This window comes from Pocillopora damicornis, chromosome 4 (genome assembly GCF_964200805.1).
Source record: "Pocillopora damicornis chromosome 4, jaPocDami1.2, whole genome shotgun sequence".
NCBI lineage: Eukaryota > Metazoa > Cnidaria > Anthozoa > Scleractinia > Pocilloporidae > Pocillopora > Pocillopora damicornis.
Genome location: NC_142673.1, coordinates 2329922 through 2354265, shown reverse-complemented (window position 1 = coordinate 2354265; position 24344 = coordinate 2329922). Strand labels below are relative to the sequence as shown.

Sequence of the window (24344 nt, the reverse complement as noted above, 5' to 3'; positions counted from 1 at the left end):
ATAGCTTAAAAAAAAATCAAATGTCGGGGCTAAGGCCTACATTGCTTATTTAAGGGAGTTCATCTTCTTTCTCCACCTGGGAATAAAAGCAGGTGCTACTTAAACTTAGTGGATTAAGACCATCGATAAAGTTGTGAAAAATCCTTTAATTATCTCCGGTCGGTAGATTCTCTTCATGTCTACTTTGTTTGAAATTAGATCAAGAAAGGTTAGCTTTCAAGTTCTGTTTCCTTTGATAAAAAGCATATCAGTAATGTACTGAGTTTAAATAGGATTTACAGCTTAACTGGAAGCAAAACACCGGATATTTGAAACCCTTTTTCTAGCCACCGGTTTGTACATGTTCACTGTGCGTATTGAATATTTGGCGCAAGGCTTTGTTGGGCTTTCACTGCTTTAATTGGTTTAGTAGTTTGTAAATTTAGTGTCATCTATTCAGGCTCAGGATGTCCTTGTGACTCGCAAATTGAGTTCAAACACCACTCCAACGATTTTGTAAGTGAATGCTTTTGAAAAAGTCATCGACAGTCCTTTCTTCCTTCGAAAAACTTTTGAAATACACCGTTAAAACCAGTCATTGCCGCACAATTCAAACTGAAAAGCGCATGGGATTTATCACGAACAACTCCTCCCAAATAAGCCCGACTTTTCATCACAATCACCGCTCGTGCTTCTCGGGTTTTCACCGGTAAGATAGATTTTCCGGTCAAAAACATCAATACTTGTTGCGCAATCTTTGCAGATCTGATTGAGTGCTATTGGAAATCGAAAGTCCCCCTCAATCGGTGTATTACCACCGATCAGTCTGAAATATTATAAGATGAAACTAAATATTCTATGGTATGGTTGCTAAATTGGGTATTTATACTGAATCAAAGATTAAGCAAACAAAGTAGCATTTTAGATACTTATGAAAATCCTAAGTTAAGTTTCATTCATTAGTGGCTTAAAAATTCAATTATAGCTATAAGTCATATCCCTTGCATCGAGCCGCTGACCGCGTGGATGCAAACTTTAATACAAGCTCCTTTATTTACATAGTATCAAACAGACTACCATTTGATTGCAATAGTAAATGATCTAGAAGCTTATATTATTTTCTGCGAGACTAGCTATGAACTAGTTTGCTTCGTTTACGATAAAAATGATAACATTAATGATAATAATAATAATATTAGAGGTAACGATGACAAAACTTCTAACACTGATAATAATAGAATTTTTAGTGATTATTTTGTTCCATAGTTTGGCGATTAATCCCTCATTTTTTTTCTTGAAAGCCAAGGATATTGGGAAAAACAAACAACGAAAACACAACATGACGTAATACTTTATGTTATTCTTGTCTACTAATCTTATTTTTACTTGACACAATGGCAAATATCGCTACGAATAATCTCTCATCGCAAGACCTTTGTGTACAACCGCAGAATTCGCACATATTGTAATTATAAAACGTCGATAACAGTATTTTCCAATCTTTTGACCCCTAACTAACACCACCTTTGCGTGGGGTATTTTCCACTTGATAAATTCATCTCTTCTCCTTTCTTGGATCTTTGTTCACATCACCCAACAGCGACAAAAAAACACCTTTTGAAAAGCCTTAGACAGTCTAGTAGCTTTTCCATTCGTTGGACTTTGCTTTGGCCAGCGCGTTCAAGGAAGAAAGAAAAACAACGATGTCAATATGCACTAAGCTGGGTTCTCAGTGCATGATACAAGAACGTTTTTTTGTTCAAAACAGGTTATTTGGTTAAAATTTCTGTCGCCGACACGATATGGGGGTTTTTAATCCGCTCTAACGCCACTCAGCAACTGTAACTGAAGCCGTGTTGTCTTTAGCAGTATTTTTGTGTGCAACAACTCTCTAGCTTAACCTTTAGAATAATGTCTCCGGTGCGCAGCGGGTGTTTTACCCACTAATCACCGTCTGAGGAGATATTGGCAACAGTGATCACTTTGAGGGACTTTTGTAAGACAAGGCCTAACGTATTTGACGAGGTGGCTCAGTTTGATTCATTGCTATTTGAAATTTAATTCCCGTCAATTACAAAGAATAAAAGCCGCTGAGAAAACAGGAGTCTTCCGTGAGATCCTGCAATTTTTTCAAGTTTCTGTCGGTTAACGAGATACATTGGGAAATATAACCTTATTGGTGTATCAATAAAAGCCACTAGATGAATCGAAGATATGAAGCCTGGAGAAAGTTCTCGTTCACTAGTCAGGTCTTGATTGCGTCGGGCTAACTTTTAAATTTGATAAGATTATTAAGGAAACTTGTACCCTCTCGGTAGCTTTGAACAAGAGGATCGCATTCTCTTGATCCTTAATTAAGTGAGGCTAGTGTCAATCTGAACAGTGAAACTACATAGCTGAGATGGTGTGATGGAGTCCGCCATCAGCAAAGGGATGGGTTAGGAAGAAAAGGACAAAAAAAAAAAACGAACTATAAGTGAAAAGTTGCATACGGAATTATGTAATGGTGAACCAAGCAAGCTGTTGCAAAATTTAATTGAATTGAACCCAAAGTGTAATCGATTTGAATCCGGCTGAAATACTTGATGTGAATCGACTGTAATCGTACTGTAGTTTTTTAGAACTTACTGGCAACGGTCTGACAAGTCTCATGTCACCACTACAGCCACCCTTGAGGTTCGCCAGAGAAGGATACCTTCTCACCAACGTGAACAAAGGAAATCTAGGATTGTGTGCTGCAGAGCGAAATTGGCTAGAAACTCACTCGCTGTTCCATGTTTTTTAAATTGCACACATTCCCTGCTGAGTAAAACTGATTCTTCAAAATCACGCACAGTCATCTCACACGAGAATGATGCTCTGATCTTTGATAACTCTTTTGAAATAAGGGCGTACTGACCCTACTTTAATGGAGCACTTGATATATAGTCAATTCCAACAAGAGTCAACTACGTAAACCTTTTGTTCAGCGAGTAACATTACAAAGCTGTAAAAGTCTTAAGACGTCGACGTTTAATTCATAAGACGGCATCCAACGAAATTTTGAGGTCGACAGGTATTTAATGGCATTTACTAGCTTTTCACTGAGCAAGTGACTCAATTTCTGTTCTTTAAGTATTTCGGTTTTGTTTCTGATAACAAGCGCTTAACTTTGTCAGCGCTTACGGTGTTGCACAGAACCAATAAACTGCTGATTATATTTTCAGTTCACTTGAAAATACCGACCCATAATCTCTCAGGCTGAGAGGTAACACTGAGTAATATTAATAAGCCGCAGAACAAGACCTTGTAGAAACTCGATGTACAAAAACTTATGCTACGTGAATATTTTTCATTTAATGTCTTCCTGATTTGAGCTTTGATCTTGGTTCTAATTGACCTGCAATTCTTTCTTTATGTAAAAACAACAGCAACACATGTTTCCAATAGCTAGCTGCTGCGATAATTAATTAGATATGCAAACTAATTATGAATTGTTATTCAATGTTCGCGTGCCTGCATGGGTTTGTCGTGCGTTGTGGTCAATATCAAAGATAGGATTCAACAGACAATGGTCGGGCATAAACTACAAAAGAGAGTTTGTTTTTGCAATTAGATAATAGGAAATTTAGTTAACCAGCCAGAGATTACATGAAAAGGCTTCAAACCGGACAGATTAAATTCCCGTATGAATTGCACGAAGCTGAAAACGTTAACGCTAATATATTACTTCGCTTTTTCCAGTAGTCGTTGTCAGTTTTGTTGCTTTTACTGTTTTGTGAACGTCTCACTGAAAACCCGTGTTACTTTTCTCTGAGCTGCCAACCTTAAAACGCAATAAAAGCACCTTTAAAAGCTCTACATACCAGTCATCAACACAGACTTACTCAGGAACTGAGATTACAGTCATAATGTCTGCAAATGGCTTTATAAAAGAGTTTTGACAAGCAACCATTTGACTTTATCAAATTCCTATCTTGCGAAGGAAATGTCTCAAAACACTGTGATATCAACGCACGGTGTTTCATCCTTACTCTTGACCAAACGCTGACAAACGGTCAATCACAGACTTAGCTCACAAGATAGATTTCCTAATTAAAAAAGTTTTGAGGGGTTCTTGACATATTGGCTTCGCAAAGAAACCTAATATACTTAAAAAATTTAACCCTGTCGAAAAAACAAGCAGAGAAAATAGAGGACACCGATGCCTATCTTTCACGCAAAATAAGAGGGCATTAATCACTTGCTATTTTGAAGTAATGTTTTGAGACAGTAAACTTTTCGTCCTTGCGTTCAAATTTCTCATCATTTTAGGTTGAGATTTACAAGAGCTGCTCCTTGACTCCGTTCGAAGTACTCCATAAGCTTCATAAGATTTTAACTTGACAGGTTTTTCTTACAAATAAACACCTCCGCCCTTCCGCCCTTTGGCGAACAGGGTTTCGACTAAAATCACGAAATTTCCGCTCTCGCCGTCCGACCGTCGACATTTACTCGGCGCGTCCAGTATCATCTGATAGAAAAACTATTCGCCGGAACTTTGCCTTTGATATCAATCTATCTGTTGTTTTAAAATATCTCGGAAGCGTCCAATGCTTGCAAGAAAAGAAGGTAAGATTTTGAATCGATTAATTAAGGAACATTACACATGGGTTTCTACGTTTGACCTCCTGGGATATATCAACAAATTTTTGCTTAACCACATGGTCACGTACCGAGAAATTGTCCTTTCTTCCAAATGTATCGTCACCCAAAAGAGAGAATTTTTCTAACCTTTCTAGAGAATGGTTCCTTCTCTTCTAGTTTCAAGCTAAAAGCTGAACTTTCGATAGAAAGCATCCCTCATGCTATAACATGTGCGGAGTAAACAGTTACTTTCCAATTAATTTGAGCACTATAGAATTGTCTGTTAAGCCCTAGCTCATCGTTGAAGAAAGCTCTCGCTAATCGTCAATAAGGAATGAAACACAAGATGCCAGTCGCTGAACAATTCTTACTGTGCCTATCTCCTAGGGAATATCCTACCTTGAAGAATTTTATCTATGCTTACTGTCAATTAATGAAATTAGGAACGAAAACAAAATACTAAAAGCGGAAACGTAATCTCTTAAAACATTTTGACTTTGGACTGCTAGCGCAAGAGTTGAATTTTACCTTTATGGGATCCTCGCGTGAGAGAAACACATAATTTTGTTGGGGATCGAAATAGTTTCGGCGAACCGTTCAAAGTTTTCCTTTCATTTCTCCCTGAATCATTAAAACTTTCCTCGAAAGTTCCCCCGTCGATTGTGGAAACCACGAAATCCAAAGAAGATTCCAGACAACTACTTTGTTGTTATCAAATTCAGTTTTGTGCAGAGTAAAGAAAATAGAAATTTAACCTTGCTTCTGCTTAAACAATGTAATGATACTTTATTTTTGCCGCAACGAGTTGCTGGAAGCTCAGAAACACAAAAACGGTGTTGAATACAAAACACTTTGCACACACATCAGTCCTAATGGCCGCACGCCAGCAACAGTTATCTGGGGCAAGCTGTAGACCATTCAGTGATACACTCTCGTGGGTTGATCTTTACGAACAAATTGGCACTACTGATTATGTTGAATATAAAAAAAAGGGAGGGTTCAATTTTGGGTAACAAATGACCAAGACATTTGTAAACCAGCTGCATAAACAGTATGACTACAATTAACTCATCTTCTTTTCCTCGTTTTCTCATGAGGTTGGCAACTTGCATCGTATCTTAACGGACCCAAGCCTTTGGATAGACAGAAGAGATTCAACGGAGTAGAAGTATTTAAATTGAATAAACTGTAAATCATACAACAGGTTTGTCAAACACAATAGATAAAAAATTACAAGAATTCATTTGTTATGATTTTGATACATGTTAAGAATACATTGCACAGAAGTATACTGACGATGAATGAAAAAATTTGTTCACTGCAACTGAACCGACTTACGTCTAAAGCTTCACTGGCAGAGTGCGTTGGGTTATCAGCTGAAGCAATTGCTATCTGATCTAAATGTTGTTCATACTGTTATTAAAAGCTTTAGTCATGAGAGAACTAGTGAGGCGTCAGTAATCGATAGCTTCGACTATCCATGTTCTCGTTTGTACAAAAGTATATGTTTTTCGCCCGTATGAGTAAGGGAATCTTGATTACAGGAGAAGTGCAAAAAAAAATAAATTCTCTAAAGGCGCATTTCAATCCTCTGACAAATTCAAAATGAACTCAAAACGGTGATTTTACTACAAGCATTGCAAAGCTATACGCCTGACAATGCTTTCCGAAAGATAGATGTATACTGACAATTCTTTGAGGGGGTATCTCGAAAACCAAAACCTTTTTAAAGATTGGGGTAAATCTATTGTTGTGGTCAATTTCCTTGGCTTCAGTTGATTTACAGGCTTTTTGCACCCTCTTCCAAGGTTACCTTGTGCCCTTGGATGCCTTAATTAAGGTTGGAGAAGCTAATGAATCTTTAGCAATAAATGAATTAATGAGTACACAGTATGAAGTCCTAATCGAATTGAGTCCAACTAGGAGACAAGAACTCGACAGTGATTCATCTCAGGTAAAGCACCGAAATAGCTCAAAAGTCATATTTCAATGGTATTGTAACACACACTTCAGCTGATCAACTGATCGTAGCCCATTACCTTGGATTGTTTCAGGCAAAATGACCCGCGCTTTGAGCGTTCCTCCACGAAAGCTAAAGATTGTTAAAATTAGCTGAATGGAGAACGTTTTCTAGAACTGATTGGCTAAGCTATGATTTGTTTCTGTAAGCTTTTCCCATAATGATATTCTTCAATTATATCACTTGTTCAAACAAACCTGTTAACTGACTTACTCGCAGCTTTCAACGATTAGATAACTCGCCTATTATTATTTTGTATTGTCCTTAATGAAATTTCTCGACTAAATCACTTGTTGAAACAAACATCTTAACAAAGTTAGCTGTGTTTAGAAAATAATTGACTTAGACATAATTCATTTCTCATTGTATTTTGCTTTCTGTTATTAATAGTACTTGCTCAAAACGCTTCACAGCTAACTTTTGTTGGCGGGAGCCTGACTGAAGCTTAAGTTATTGTTACGTGTGTAATCACAGTTTGAGTTCAGATTTATATGTATGAGCGAAAAGGAAGAGCAAACTTTTAAGCAAAAAATTAAAGATTTAATTCAGTCGAATGGAGTGTAATTTTATGCTGAAATAAAGGGAGATAAAATAGCCCACTGAGTTTGTGTTTGTTGTAGCTGCTGCTAAATTTTTTTTACGCTGGATTACTGTTATATTTTTGCACGTTCTCCATACTGGATTTCGATTTCTGATGTTGTTGAATAAGGTATTATTTCACCTTATATTTTCCTTCAGCATTTCTTTTAAATCTTTTATTTTATAATTTGCTTTTCACCCAAGGTATCAAGAGTTTTAAAGCCTGATATGTGTCATTCACTTGGTTTAGCTAAGACACCTAAATTATTCTGCTTCTAGCAAAACATTTTTGTGAAATTTTGTGGAAAGCATAACTTGAACTGACTCAAACTGTAACATTGGTATGCAGCTATTGAATTAACACAGATTTTGACCTCCGGAACAAGAGAACTTAGAGAGCCTTAGATCGTGTTAGACACAAAGCTCTAGAGATCAACTAAAACGATGCCTGTCCCAACATATATATGTGTGGCAATTTTTATGCTACGCCAATGGTTTATTACGAACGCTCCTTTTTTATAACACCATATCAAAATAGCCTTAAAATTTAGTTTTCGTTCACAGCTACCCGATTTTTATATCATATTTAAATCTAAGGATTTGACTGTTTTTATTTATCATTTATGGCAAGCTTATAGCGATATTATTTCCTACTTTCCTTCGATTAAATTGGAATTTTTAAATTGGACACCCAGCAAAAATTCCTTAAGTCTTTTAAAAACGCGGCATATCGAGACTTTGTGACTCCAGAGTGACCAAAGTAATGATAAAGCTGATTAATGAAGTCGAATAGACAGCAAGACATCACACGCTTAAAGATCTTACAAATTTGAAATGTTCCGTTGCGACCCCTTTTCCGTGATTCAAGCCGGGTTTAAGTGCTTTACACGGACATAGAGTAGAAGTTGCAATGTTGGTCTGAACAAAGTGATAAATTCAATTTAATTCGGTAGAAAACAGGTAAATGAGGGATAAAAGTGTGAAAAAATTACGGGTTTATCCTCGATCGACATAGAACATTCACATCGACCACTTCGATCTAAAGCAAACTTCAACATTACTGTATTAGCTTTTGAATTACGCTTTGAAAAGCGCAATCGGGTGATTCATGCGGCAACGTATGATCTGTAATTACGCTAACGTTCTTTGATATCGGAATTTCCTAAGTTTCATTAAAGGGCAAATTTTGGGACACTACAACTATTGAGTGGTTTCCTTTCATCAAAGTAGTTTGACTTCACCCACCGATCGTTAAATGGTGTTGGGGACAAGTACAAACATCCAACAGATCCTTAGTTCTAGTGCAGATTACACCATTACAAAGCTATTTACCACAGCTAGGATATTGCGGAGAATAAAGGAAATGTATTGTACCGCTCGTTTGCTGACAAAGATGCCTACAAATACCGCTAAATCGACTTACTCTCATGGCCAGCTGTGTCGTTTCGAGAACGTCGCGCGCGAAAATTCCACGAGACGAATATAAAGCGTGGATGGCCCAGGCGTTTTCGAAGCAAAGATCGAGATCAGTTTAAGAGTCCCTGAAAGAGACGAGGCTCAATTACAAGTAAAAACAATTTCAGGAAAACATTGCAATCACCGGAAACTGCTCGAAACAAAAGAGGCGTCCATTTTCAGGAAGAAAGTAAACTGGAATTCGGTTGGCAGGAAGTGAAAGAATTCATCGACTAACGCGCATTTGGTAACGAAAGAAAGACACGCGCGTGGAGAAATCATTTTTCTGGCGTGCGTCAATAGCTCGAGTTAATGGCTCACTAGGAGATTATTTATTTAACTCAACTTCAAAAGAAATTAAGCGATGCTGGTCTGAAATAGCACATTGGATCTCTAAAGTACGTTTCTAGACTATCAATCTTCACCGCTCCATTAGGGAACGATTAAGATCGTTCAGCTTTGATAGTAAAAGATGGCGAAGATCCTTGTTTAGGTGCGACTGTCTAGTTGTCAATTTGATTTGATGTTTTGAGAATAGGCTAGAAGATCTTTATTGCAAAACCAAATTGCAAATTATTTATACAGCGCATTCCGCAGACCTAAGACTTGTTCACACGACGGGATACAACCAATAAACAATAAAAGCCCTCTACAAACATAAAACTGCCGTAAAACAGCAGAAAACTATGCAATGACACCGGTATGGAAATAGCCCATTTATTTTAAGCAAATGCGTTTTTCAGATCCACACCTCTTTTGTGATGGTATTCGCCCATTTCCTCTGGCGGCTGCCGGCGCACGCGTCAACCTTGGCCACTTTTTGTCCATAAACGACTCATGTTACCCTCATTAATTCAAATAAACAAGCTTCGTGAAAACAATTATAAACAACACTCGAGGCTCTAACCGACCTTTGTTGACTTAAACCCGACTACGAATCAAAACATACTTTTCGCAACAATAGGGCTGAGAACTGCTCCTCATGAAAAAAATCTACAAAGCTACAAAGAGTCACATTTAATCCATTTAAACTCGGACCTGCGATGGCCGATCTGTTATCGCGTCTAGGTGAACTTTAATCGCCCGCTTAATTGCTAATTTGTTTTTCGATCTAATCAGTTGTTTACTTTGTTAAAGGCTACGCGCATTTCCTGAAATGCGTCTTTCTGCGGTTTAAAATAGAAATAAATACGCGATTTACGCGCAAAATACGAGCCTTACACAGTTGCCCGTGAAATCAATCGCGTTTACCGACCACGTAAACTGTAACTGAAAACTTTGATCGCGCCTGTTATAAAATTAGTTAAAATAACAAAGCGAAAAACAACCCTAAACAACTTGAGAACTCTTTTGTTTTTCTAAGGAATGCGCACAGGACGGAATTTACGTTCAGTTGACAGATAGTTTTAATTTACGCCAGATGGCCGAAGCATTCCTCGTGCGCGCCGCATTTATCAAAGGCAACCGACCGCCTCTAAAACGATGAGTGGAGAGATATAAATGTGCCGAGTTGACAACTAATTGCATACCCCTCGCAACCACATAACGTGAATCTGAGGACTTTCTGGTCTGGGAAAAGACGGTACACAAGATTTCTGCATCATAAGAAGGTTTGCTGTAAAAACACCGACTACAAACCGAACTTGGGTGGTCTAGAAAACTGTCAGACTTAAAATAAAGGAGTTTAGGAGCTTTTACGCTGAAGAAGTGTGAGATTCATCTCCAGTGGTGACTTCGCAGTGTGTTGACTGCTGTGAAATAGAGCGATCTCCGTCCGTGCGGGAAACAAGTGATTGAGTGGCTCTCCCAAAGGAAGCAGATTATAGCCCTGAAATTGACGCTAGACAAGAGCTAGGTGTTAAATTGAGTTTGCATGGCTATGGAACAGCTGAGAAAAGGCGATTTATCCGCGAAGGATATCGTTGAAGAGTGCACAGGAATGGAGACAGGAAACCTCTCGAGTGCTGACACGATGACCGTTCCGATGAACGGACACAAGGAAATAACTACCGATACATCATTGATGTACCGTTCAGGAAATTTTCATCAGGTTGCCATCCAATCCTCGCTCTTCTCAGTCGATATAAAGAGTCCCGAACCGAAACGAAACCACATCACGGGTAAATCCAACATGCAGTCGCGAAGCAAGCCTTATCTCTCTGAAGAAGTAAAGCCGCCATTTTCATACATCGCGCTGATCGCAATGGCTATTGACAGCTCTCCGTACCGCATGAGAACCCTGAATGAAATCTACGAATTCATCATGATGCAGTTTCCATATTTTCGGAGCAATCAGCAGAAGTGGCAGAATTCCATTAGACACAATTTGTCTTTAAACGACTGTTTCATTAAAGTTCCCCGGAGTTATTTTGGTAAGCCAGGTAAAGGGAATTATTGGACCTTACATCCAGGCTCAGGGGATATGTTTGGAAGCGGGAGTTTCCTGCGCCGAGCTAAGAGGTTTAAGTGTCGTCCTCCACAGAAACCCAACGAGCCGGCATTTGTGCGCAAGGTTAATTCCAATCATCATTTTAACTTGTTCGTGGACGAGTTCAGCCAGCAACTTCGAAGTTTGCACTTTCCAACCTACTGTGACCTTAACGCAATACCTCACAGGATCAGCCCTGGAGAATCTTGCGCAACACCGTCTGTACATTCGCAGCTTTCTCCAATACAAAACATCCATCGCCCGACCGCGCGCTATGCCTCGTTAGACGGTGTTCGGCGCCTTCACGCCGGTGCGTTTCAGCCCGTCCAACAAACCTCCAAATCTCGACGAAGCGGCAGTTTTATGATAAGCGAACTAATCGAGCAAAAACCTCTAGAAACGACTGAGTGAGAGGTAGAATTAGCCTACTGGTATTTTAAGAGAAGGACCGAATTGATGCGGCTCAAACTGCCCTTGCAAGCCTCTAGTTCCCTACGAACAGCAAAACCAATGGAGATTGAGGAACTCAGGTACTTTAAAATGAGGCGATATTGCGAACAAATTGCTTCTATTAAACATTATCAATATTTGATAGTCACTCAGAAGATATTCAGCTGTATTCAGTTCCCAAATCATTTATAAAATTTGTCTTAAGTCTCGTTTTAGAGATGGGATATTTGGAGAGCACAAAAAGCAACCGTGATGAATCAAAGAAGAAAAACGATTACCTTAGGTGTTAAAATAATTAACTAGTTTTTTGCAGGCATTTTTCTCATCACTGAATGATACATACAAAATGTTTTTTGTATTGAAACAATTAGCAAAGATAATTACACAGTGAATTTTGCTTTTTATCCTAATGTTTTCACCAAACTGGCATTCAATAGGCGCAAAGCTATTGATTTGTTAAATAATCGTTTAAATTGCATCTATTCTGTTAGCCGTGAAGAGCAAACAACATGTTTGCGGCGTTAGTACTTCGTATTGTTCTCCATTGTGCAGAAGTTTCTCGGCGCGTGATGATCGATGCTTTTCTGACGATTTTGCCATATGCCGAGTCAAGGTACCCATAATGAGCTTCATCGGTCAAAATTCAGTTCAATTTTATTTTCAATGATTATCGACTGAGTTTTTCAGCTTCAAGTTCTTGATCTGAAATGCTGTCAATGTTATTTATATTAATTACTAGAGGATTAAAAACTCGGTTGTACGAGAAAACAAATTTAATTTAGAAGCAGGAAGGATGTCCTGGACATCACAGTTTGTACAAGTTTTCGTTAACACACCACAATCTTACATTATACAAAACGAAACAATTAACCTCAGGAATTTTTATGACGTTGGTTGTACCTCCCTCCCTCTTAGTTGTAATAGCTTGAAATAATATAGGTGAATACTAATCGAGTTACACGAGCTATTTTCCGCTAGTTTTTGAATAGAAATAATCGTTGAATAAACGAGAGCAAAAGCTCAGTTTTAAATGGATCATTACGAATCTAATAAAGCTCCCTTGAAAGACAGAAAGAGCAATGTCTTGCTGTTCCGTATCTATATTTAGATCAGTTCTATAGTTTGCCTTGTCAAAGTTGTTTATATCGACGGAAGGGTGTAGCAAAAGACGAAACCATACACAGGAAGCTAGAAATGGGTTTCTCCCCGCGCTACTGCAAGCGAAATTTTTTCAAGAGGAAAAGGTCGTTGCTCTTTTTTTAAAATCGGAAAGCCTTATATTGCTGGCAAGCCTTTGTTTTCTTTGGGTATTAGATCAAGAAACATTTTAAAAGGTCGTTTAATCCAGTTTGTAAATCCGCTAGTGAGTGCAATCCCGCTGTGCGAATCATATCCCCGTTTCTAATTCTCAGATGTTTGTGAAAGATAAGCATTCGAGATTTCCCCTGGCCGGACAGAAAACACCTATTTTTACAAGAGATTAAAAACTTTTCAATTGGTGTCCGAAAAATGGTTGTTGACTGAAGCAATTTCTGGAAACAGTTTTCGGCGGAAAAGGCGATTGTTTCCCAAGAGTTAAGCAAATTCTTTGTGGGGTTTAGAGAAAATCGATGCCTCAAAGTCTACTCTCCTTTTGTTGATAATGTTCTCAACTTTAATCTTTTTTAAAACCTCGATAACTTTTTACATTGCTTTTTAATCTTCTTACTAGTGGTATACCGCGCGGTGGTTCCCTTAGTTGCGTTTGATACAATTGTGTATTTACGTATTAAGCGGCATTTTTCTGTTCCACGCCCATAAACCATGACAACATTTGCTCTCTATAATTTACCCCTCCACTGAATGATTGACGCAATTCTCCTATCCATGAACGCGAAAATTCGCCGGCAATAACTTGGGAAAATCTCGCGGATTAAACACCACTGACTTGTGATCATTATTTTCACGTGTACTGTAGATATTTGATGATAAGACAAGGTAAGAACTCGGATTTGGGAACTGTAAATCCGTTTACAGCGTCTGAAAAAACAACGGAATTGAATAAAACCACTAAAGCGGCAAATGAAGGCCGAAAGGTTCCTACAGTTTTAACATCTTCGAGTGTTGGCGTTTAATTGACCCCGCGTTTAGCAAAAAGAGGCAAAGAAAATACACTTTACATCAGCTAAGTTCCCTTACTGCATATTTAGCATGTTCCGTAAGACATCATTACAAACTGACGCAAAGCAATCTAAGATAGGTTAATTCCGCTTTACACGACAACCACTGCTTCCTTATCGTGCAAAATCATGACATTTAATTTACATTTAATTCCAGCTGTACTCTTGCAGACGATTTCTATGACATACAAAAAGTCATTAAAGAATCCAGGTTCTAGTCCCGCTTAAAATTCCGATCGAAACAATTCCCTAGCTGCATTTTGCGTAGATCGTGATTTTTGATCGAAGACGAACTCATAGTGGTTATTTCGCTGACTGATACCTTTAGAAGATTGAACTTCTTAAATAAAGCTTGCCTTCCAGGTTGTAAACAAAAAATACTTTTTTCGGTATCAATTGGTCAAAATTATATGACTAACTACAACAGATTTAAATTGGAGATGAGAGACAAAATGACCTCTTAACGACAAACGCAAACTGCAAATTTTTCTGGAACAATGATTACGTTAAGCTTCAGTCATTCCACCCCCCAAAGATCTCTTCTTCACAGCGATTACAAATGTTTTCACATTATTCTTCAATGGCCTGAATTCCGTACATCAAAAAAATAAACTCTCGCTGTTCACTGGCGGTGGTGTGAGTTATGTTGGGATCTAAATCTCTTTAATCATGAGATAAATGTGGTTAAAACTACATTATTTCCCTGCTAAATTGCAATAGTTTTTCACCGGAATATAACAACTTAACAGCAACGGGATTCAGAAAGTGGCAAGATTTTATGGAGTACTTACAAGTGGGAGAGTATATTAAGATTGTTTCAACCACCAACACTCAATTGTGGTTTTGTCCGCGTGCATATTCACGTCACAGGGACATCTGGAGGAAATTTTTTGAGGCTAGAATCATCGACAAAAATAACCCTGTTTTTTAGTGAGGGAATGTTTACAGGGAGGTTAGCCTTGACAGAACTATACAAGAATTTTTTAATTAAAAATTCAAGGGTTTTGAAAGAATGTCCATTGAGCGGTTTCAATCTATAACTTCGCGATAAGAAAATGGTTACTGGCGTATGGCACTGAAAGTATACTCTAATTACGCTTAAAACTCTTCAGCTCGGCATCACTCTTACGAATAACATGAAACGTGACTTGATCTTTTTTATCTTTGTTGTAACGTTTAAATGCGAGGTTTACACGCAGTTAAAGCAGGAAATATTTTTAACTTCTGAAACTTGTCGCCACGTGTCTTGCTATCGTGCTGTTTAATCCGTACCAATTTACCATCGAGTGAATAAATTGAACACTTTCTAGTGATAAAAAATGCAAATTCTCTTTCTTCTTCTTTTCTCAAAATCTATAAACTTACTTGGGAGAATCTAATTTTTTATCAAGACCGTTTCACCTTCGACCCGAGAGATCCGCTTAGACTTGGGTTTCCCTTGGCTACTTAAGGACCTTGCTACTTGAATTTAATCAAAAAAGTAAAGAGTTAGTGATTAGTCGTTTTTAATCAGACGTAGCCAGACTGCTTGGCTAACAGCAAATTCTCGAGAAATGTTAAATCTCCAAGTTCCTAAAAAAGCCCTTGCGCGTGACTCCTGTAAAAGTTTAAGTGGAATTTTTACACGGTGGTCTAGAATTCGAGTTTGACTTGGGCGTGAATTGAAACGAATCCATTTCTTTTGTCCATCTCAATACAATTGTGGATGTTTTCCTTAACCGCAACATTAACTGTCAAATTCTAAAATTGGCTTTCTGTTGTGAAAGCACCTTTCACTCGCCTGGAACAAAGAAAATATGTCAAAAATAATGTCAGTCGAGCTTTGCATGCGGCGTGCAACTCGCTGCCGGTGTGTTTAAGTAAATACATTTCCCAGGAGCTGTTCAATGGTTTACGTTTGTATTCTGTTTCCAATTTGACGGAAAAACATATTGTTTTGTTATCATTTTTGTCGGCTTGTTTTGACGACAGAATTCAAACCTAGCTGTTTTCTCGCAAATTACTGAAAGAAAAACTTTAGGAAACATGTGCAGATTTAGAAACGCATTTTGACTTGTTTTTTTAGCTGTTAGCGCCATCAAAGAAAACAAGCAAACGTGGGGATGCTAGAACAGAACACTTCGGTATTCACTAATATAGTTTTGTTTTCATTAAATCTTAGCTAAAACAGTTTTAGCAGGCTTGTTTTACAAAGGCATCGTGTTGACCCCTTGGAAGATTAATGATTATCACAGATGATATGGATTTTGCAGTAAATCGAATAAAACCGAATTCTTTTAGTCATTTCGATAATTACTGAACTATTATTATTAATTTGCTTCAAGTATACACGAGGCGAATTCGATTTGCCTGATAAAAATTTCAATTTTCCGTTGAAGTATCTCTTGCGACTAAAACAAATAAACCGACCCGTTTCAACTTTGGTTTAAAAGGATAATATTTTTACAAACAAAACGTGATGATGAAGTCAAAAGGTCTTAAAACAATGCATAAACGAGGCTTAAATTCCAAGCATATCGGGTTAAATGACTAAGCTCAAAGTATTTTCATTCATTCCAACACCATTTTATGTTTCTTTAACCATCCTAACCAGTGCTTCTCTTGATCTCTAAGCACTGTATCGCAAAAAAACAATGAAAATAAGATGTAATATTTTACTCCTGGAGCAATAAGGAAACTCTTACAAGTCTATTGGTATCACGCGTGCTGATATCATTGATATGATAATTATTTCATGATATCACCACGAGATATTGCATGTGATAACAGTGTATTTTGCTTTCTAGTTAGGTAGATATGCAAGGTTATCGCTATCTAGGATCAAGGATATGTATATCGAACTGATAAACTCCCAACCTAGATAAATGCAAACCTACTTAACTACCAGTGACGCAGTCGATATCATAAGTACGTACTAAAGACATTTTCCTGACATTGTTAACTATGCCAATTTCCCTGACATACACGATTAGTCATCTGGCATACATGATATCTCTTACAACACTTGGTTTTTAAGAATGAATACATGCTTAGATCAGATTTTGTTACATTCATTAAAGCTTACATGATACTGGAGAAGCAGAACTTCGTAAATGAAAAGTTTCATTTAGGCTTTCTCTTGCCCAAATAAAGTGGATTTGTACCTTCTGACTCAATATCTCCTTCTCTGTCCTCCGCCAAATGGCGATTCTTAAGCGTATGCGCAGTTGGTTACTCTATGATGAAACTTTTACCAGTTACATAACGAACACAACAAATTTAAAAGGTGAATACTGAGAATGCAAGATATTTAATGGGCAGCTGTCATTTATGAATAATACCCTGGTTAGATCCGATAGTTTGTGCAAAAAATTCGCTTCACTTTTTTCGCGTTTAGTCACTGGTGAAACGACGGCTTCTATCGTCTGTTTCACGTGCTTAGAGCGCGCGTGGTGATACGCGCGTGGAATTCTAAAGCGCGTGGCCTTAACTTTGAACTTTGAATTTTTTGCACCTGTATCTTAAATCGCTTTACAGCAAAATTTAAAAAAAAGCCATTAAAGAGGTTTGGCCATTCCATCTTCAGTTTTCAGCTATTGCATATTATCCAGTTATATTAAGTTCCCGCTGTGATCCTCAAGTCCGCCCTACACAAGTGCATTAAGATTTTATGCATGTCTGTCTTCGATGGCGTTCCACTTGACGCAAGAAAACTGCATTTCCGAACAGTAACCAAATGCCTTTTTAGTTCTTTTGGTATATCTTCTCGTCAGCCAAGTTTTCATTTAATTGAAAATGCCTAAATCAGTTTTGGCTTACGGAAGAGCAGAAGTTTCTTATCTGCATTTCACAGGTACATTTCTCCAACATACTTTTCCGTGCAAACCCCTAAAAAATATTTGACAGCCCATAGCACCTGCAACAGAAGAGCACATATCGCATTAGCTTCATATCCGGCTGTGGTTAACGTGTTTGGAAACTCAAAAGCCACCCAGAGAACAAAACCCCAATTAAACCGATTGGGAACAAACAGATACTAATGCAGGTGTGTCCGTAGATCAACCACACCATTGAACTGGCTGAACGCAGCTATTTTTGACTTTTTTCCTAAGCGAAGTTGCCGTTGTTATGAGTCGGCGATAGGAGTGCGCGCTTTCAGATCTTCTCGCGTGCATCTTAACTCGATAACGCACAGACAAAAGCTTTGATCAATTGGTCATTATTCTATCTGAATAGGCTGTCTTGCTTGTCTGAGAACACAGATCACAGGGCGTGCATGTTGTGAGGTCTGTAATGCTACAGAAAATCCAATCACAGCGCTGACGAAGGGTCTCACCGCATCCGCCAAACAATAACACACAAACTAGACAATCCCTTTCCGTTCAAAAGACTGAACCTACCACACTCGTTACACCACGCCCAAAGATTCGTTGAAATATTGAAATATTTCGCTATACTTCTAAAAGCATCGTTCAGCCCATTTATAATTACAAACGAAACACCATTGTGTCATTTCGTTTAAAGAAAGCTTTGATCAATCTCAAGAACTGTCTGTTGCCATGCAAACCTGGCAAATTTGCCATTTATAAACGAAACACCATTAGATCATTTCGTTTAAGAAACCTTTGAACAATTACGAGAACTGTATGTTGCCATGTAAAGCTGGCAATTTGCGTAAACCAGTTGGCAACGCCTTGGTAATACTTCAGAACTTTCATACGGTCATGCAGAAACAGCTTCCTTATCGATATGATTATAATGAAAAAATAATGTCAAATCAATAGTTTCGACCCATGTAATGTTTCCAAAAGTTTCTGCCAATAAGTTTTCTATAGCGACTTTCTCCTGCAGCCGTTGAACGATGCACTAATACTGGAACCAAGACGCGACGAGGGAAATCAGTAGTAGTGAGTCTAGAACTGGACTGCTTGAGAAAACCTCGATAAACTCGAAAATTGCCCACTAACTGTTCTACCTCGGAAGAATTATTTCCCAAACCTTCATTTATCTACAAAAAGCGTAGCGAGAGAAACTATCAGAACGACTCCCACAACCCCCCAATTTTTCGGTTCTCCCCTTTTTAAGAAAGAGTGACATTGCAATTGCTGAAATAAAACCACAGTCTGTTTATTATTGTTTTTATTCTGATTTCTTGAACCGTTTCTTGATCAGCAAGAAGAGAAAGGAAGAGAAAGAAAATGAGCTAAGAATAATCAAATCTTTGGTTTTATTTGATGGAAGCATTTGATTTCATTTTAATTCAGGAGAAAATAATGTCAACAGAATGAAAGTTGGAAAGATGGGAATTTTGATGCAAGGTTTATAATTTATATAAACGAAACCTAGCTTGCGTGTATTCTCGAAATTCTTACGAAGTTTTCGGAAGTAGCTAGCCTGTCTGTCCAGAAACTTGACAAATTGAATATTCATGTGGTTTCGTTGTGTAATTCGTTGTCATTATGCGGTTCACCGATTCGCGGAATTTTCTTAAAAGCTTGAAAAAAAAAAGAAAGTTTTTTCTTAGACAGAATGATCTGAAAAGCCCACGCTTCCGATCTGCCAACTCGATCGGTTTGCAGTTTTTTATACATCGGCCAAAGTCAGTCCTCTAAATCTTGGAATTTGCGATACGTGACCAGCGGAACACTCTGAATTTGTGGTTTGGTCTTAGAGACGACATGTAGAGCTGTTTTTTATGTGACAAGTTGAAATACACAAATACTCGGTGACTAATCGCTCAATATCGGATGCACTTGAACTCGTCGCAGCTTCTTCTGTCATTTACAGGTTAAACCGAAAGATTTCTCCTCCCAGCGGGAGAAATCGACGCACGACATGTAAGAACCAGCGGTAAAATTCTTGCTTAATCAATGGGATCTCCTGAATCCTGAGAAGCAAATCCTGCTGCAAAATCAATGAGTCTAAATGAAGTTTTAGCGAGATTAACCATAACCTTTACCTTCATTCTTTGTGTTAACGGAAACGGTGCCTCTAAGTCTCCCTTTTCGGTTTTTTTTTTTTGAGAGCTTGAGGAATAATAGAGATTAAAATTCTGGCTCTTGAATAAGACCGAGAAGCGAGAGGATAGTTTTCATTCCTAGACAAGATGAAGATGTTGCGCAGTATCAAATTCGATGCAGAATCGAACAGAGAAGAACGAACATTTGCTTGCTTAATTGAATCCTGAGGAAATTGTATACCAAAGTATCTTTTTCAGTTTATTTTTATGCAAGACATATTTATGCATGTGCTGATTGTGAAGAGAGAAAATTTCTTCAAAATAAGTGAACTTCAGGGAAGATGTGCATATCGCTGACTGCTTAATTAACCACCTCTGAAATACCTCAGAGACTATACCAAACTTTCCACTGGCTCGCAGACCAGGTATTCGTCAAATACATATGAAAATGAGAAAATGAGCAAATAAGACAAATTTTTGGCGACAACTAAGATAAAAAATAGACAGCAAGAAGATTACATGAACACAACATGAATCACGTTTATCTCAAATTTTTCAAAAGGTTAAAGAGGAAAAATGATCATAAAAAACAAACAGAGAACTCATGACGCGTTTTGTAAAGAGTTGCGGTTTCTTTGAAGCTGCACTCAGCTCAATTACAAATTTCAAATCATTTTTATTGCCTAACTCTGGGCTTCTTGCTTTATTATATTTTCAATATTTGTACAATTGATCCTAAATCAACGCTGCTGGCGAAAAATTCTTACTTCTTAGTGATCTACCTTTTCCCAACTTAATCAGCGGAGTTAGGAGTGGCACACGCACATATATGTAGGAAGTTGGATATATTGTACAAAGACAATAAAATATTCCGGCCCTTTTAGCGTGAGGTAGACGTGGTTAGGTGACAAAATCTTCAACCGCTTCAATTGGTTTTTATTTGAGATCGGAAATACAGTAATTTTCACCGGGTAAAGTGGTGGGATCACCTCAACAACCTTTTACAAACGAAACACACTATCAATTAACAGCTTAGACATGATCACCGCTTAAGGACCCGTCTTGTCCACTTTTCTCACGAGCTTGCACCATGAAAATTTGCGTTCTCTTTCCTGCATCAAAGCCTGCTTATTTCTACCTTTTCCTGAGAAGGATGTCTCTATTGCTAAGACGCTAAATAAAAAACATATTTAAATCAATGCGATCTTGGGAAGTTATATAAGGAAATAGCCCCAAAGTCTGCATTAACGAAAAAAAATCTATTTACTTAAAATAAATCGGCTTTTTTGTTGCTACGAGAAGGAGAGTAGCTTCAGCAATGTGGGAGGGAACGCATCCTTATCCAGTTAAAGAACTTTTGCTTAAGCGCAAATTATATCACTTGGGATTTTTAATATTTCTCTGTACGTGATAAGCGGTCTTATCAAAACTTGTACTTTAGACCTGTAGACGGCGTGTGCGATGTAATTTGTGGTAACAGCAAGCACGCGAACTCGCGCTTACTTTTGATGCGATACGCTTTAATTAATTTTTTAACACAGTTTTGCGGCAGGTTAAACAAATATAGTTGTCACCTCTCTTGCCGGCCTACTTTGTCGAGTGACCGTAAGTAGCATAACAGAAGGCAAATGGTCATTCATGCAGGCCCAAATTAGTTCAGCGAGTAAATTCTTTATTAATTGGATGTCGCGGGTCGCGGTCAAAATATCATGTCAGTGCCTTATTTTCGAGCCTTTTTTAAAAATTATAATCATAAACTTAAACATAAAAAGTTTGGAAGAACATCGTGTATTTATCAAAGTAAGATAAAGTGGAACTTTTTGCTTCTGTTCTCGGCCAGTAACATCAGTATATTTTTAGACTGAATTCCAGGTAAAATGAACAGCCCACATGTTAAATGATTTGAATATAGCTTTTAATCAAGACACCAAGTTATTTATGTAACAGTGCAATTTTTAACAGCGGCAATCTACGTTAATTTTCTTCAAGATAATGAGACAAATTCAGCCTCCACTCGCTTCTGCATATACAGGGGTCATTGTCAAAAACATTCGAATTTAAAGCTGTCCGTATAAGAAGAATTAAATTTTGCTGGCAAAAAAAAAAAAAATTAAATAGATTAATTATAGCCTTCCTTCTTGGACAGACTTTTTTTTAATCTGTTATTTTTACATGATGCCTCACTCGTGCAATGACCGGCGTATCCCTGAAGCGCTAAGCTACCCAATGTTATCCCTGGTTATTTATAAGTGAACACACGAACAAACGCACGCGTCCAATCGGTTCTAATCTTATAAACCTAAGAAAGATGTTGTTTGAATTGCTTTTTATACAAGTTTATGGGTGGTTTTTGTGATGTTTAAGCCTCGGGGTGTCTACCTACCAGTGCATTCGTGAGAAATCCTTTTCAGCGGCAGGAGAAATTGTAGTTATGCGTGTGTAAATGTGCGACAAAAAAATTCATTAATTGGATCTTCTGACCAACAATCCTAATACGTGTCCAGCGAGTGTGGTCTGAAGCAACAGACTAGAAAAACTCATAATATTTCTTTCTTTTTCTGGAAGAACTAGAGATGGTGCCACAATGAAGCATGTTGAGCAATTTAATGAGTTCAAGAGACATGTGCACTTCAGCTCTTCAAAACGACCAAGGAAAAAAAATGGAATTTCCGCTCCACAATTAAAAAGAGGATTAGCCTAGGATCAAAAGTGGAACCAGTTTATTGCTCTTAGATTGTTTACAAGTAGTCTAACAAAGACCTTTTGTCTTTTTAATTCATTGACATTTTCGTTATCCTTCTAAATGGCGTCATTGCATTAATATGTACTTGCTGATCGTGAAGAGAGAAAATGCACATCTCCATTACCGTAAAACCGACTCTAAATGACTTTAATGAGGAAACACACGCTGAAAAGTGTTTGATTGCAGATGCCCCTATCGGTGCCAGTCTCCCCGCTTTCCTTTTTGAGGAGTGGACCTTAGTCTTCGAAACTTTTTGAGATAAATTATGATAATCACAGTTACCTGCGTGTTAAGTTCTATCGATTATTTACCGCAAAGTCAGAAAATATCTAGACCTAGGCTTCGCTCCATGCGCACCCTCTATTTCCCCACATAAAACCTGTATTATAGCAGGATCTCAATAGATTTAGTCTGGGTCACCTGTGGCTGTTCACGTGTTCATTTTGGCGGGAAAAACGATTGAAAACCCTTCCCATGATGCTCAGTTTATGACTCGCAATAGATCCGTCGGTGATTGCAGGACTTTGGGTCCATTCAAATGTACTGCTATTCCATATTTAGACAAAAATCAGTTTGTACGTATTTCATTAGCTAGAGGGAAATAAAATAAACATTTAAAAAAATATCGATATTTGATAAAAGCAAGTACAAAAGAAAGAAACTTCGGCCCAAGCCCCAGTTTTACACCCGGATTGATGGCATTCGAGTTAAGATTTTCTCTTTGGTATGATCGTTTACTTACCAGCACACTACCAGAAGAAGTTTTCTTCGTAAATCATTTTCCAGCCAGCAGAGCCTGACAATGGTCAATATTTTCTTGCTGGATATCATGGCTGCATTTTTGCGTTTTACGGAATTTGCAAATCAAACACGACCGGTTAAAGAAAGATCGCGTGCGCCCTGATAAGACGCCTGTACTGCAGGCTAATTATCTATAGACTTGTTGTATGGACTTCAGACTCATTTCAGAATTTCAGACTTTTGGATTTGGCTTTTGGCTCTTTGACAGAATATTTTTGGTACCGCGCCTGGAGAACTGGAATTGTTCGAGTGCCAACCAAGCGTTGACGTCAAACTGTTGAATTCTTCACTGGTCATGATATCCTTACAAGATCCCCTCATCCAAGGTCTACCAACACTGCAACTTGGATAACTGAAAGAGGAATAACTTTGATTGAGTTTCACTTAAGAGTTTATGTTATGTTTATTCAGAGTACGAGTGACCATTGTGAAAGTAATAAGCGTATTTTCTTTTCTTTTTTTCTTTTTTTTTTTTCCACGTAACGCTGAGCCACCATTTTGGAGAAATGGGCGTGTCTCACGCTGAGATAGAGGAGTGTTGATGGGCCTGGCACGACTCCGTCTATCGTGCAACGCTAAGTGACTGTTTTCAGAGTGATGGCTGTGTTCCGCACGTTGAGACGGGCGAGATAGAAGAGTGCAGATGAGCCTTGCACGACTCTGTCTGTAATGCTACGCTGCGCAGTCTTACATTATCCTACGCGGAAGGATAAGCAAAAGACTTATAGCCTACAGAAATTTATCACACAAGATTGTGAGAGCTATGTTCGAGCGTACAGGGGAGGGCGGGGGGGGGTTAGTGGGGGGTGAGTGAAGTAAAGACGGAAGGTGATTAACGGGGATCCATGTTCCCCGTCACCAAGGAAGGAAATGGAGAAACATCCGCACTTCATTACGAAAAAATGAAGAGAAATCTAGATGTGGATATTTCTCAATAAACTGTGCGTTATATGGGTATCTTGAGTTAAAAATAAGAAGTTGTTTCATCTGAGGATTCATCACTTTGTACAACACATTGATTGGTAGCGAGTCTTTTGAATGTCTTTAGCGGCATCCATTGGTGTACGATTTTCAACGCTTTTGCATAAGATTTTTAAACCGAAATATATACTAAAAGACTTCTCACAGCCTGCAGAATTCGGTTAAGGAATATCGAAGAGGAAGGTATCTTCCACAATTTTGGTTGA

At 38.1% G+C, this 24344-nt stretch overlaps 1 protein-coding gene and 1 long non-coding RNA gene across 2 annotated transcripts; both read left to right on the top strand.

The window, feature by feature from the left end:
• The first annotated feature begins 4229 nt into the window (after window positions 1–4229).
• LOC149046461 (uncharacterized) lies at window positions 4230–7210 on the top strand. Its single transcript, XR_016186067.1, has 2 exons — window positions 4230–4569; window positions 5682–7210. It is a non-coding gene; the product is annotated as an uncharacterized LOC149046461 (long non-coding RNA).
• Window positions 7211–8085: 875 nt separating this feature from the next.
• On the top strand, window positions 8086–12590 carry LOC113681636 (forkhead box C1-A). Its single transcript, XM_027198742.2, has one exon. It carries the CDS (start codon window positions 10512–10514, stop codon window positions 11475–11477), a length of 966 nt encoding a protein of 321 aa, XP_027054543.1. The 5' UTR covers window positions 8086–10511; the 3' UTR covers window positions 11478–12590.
• Window positions 12591–24344: the final 11754 nt, after the last annotated feature.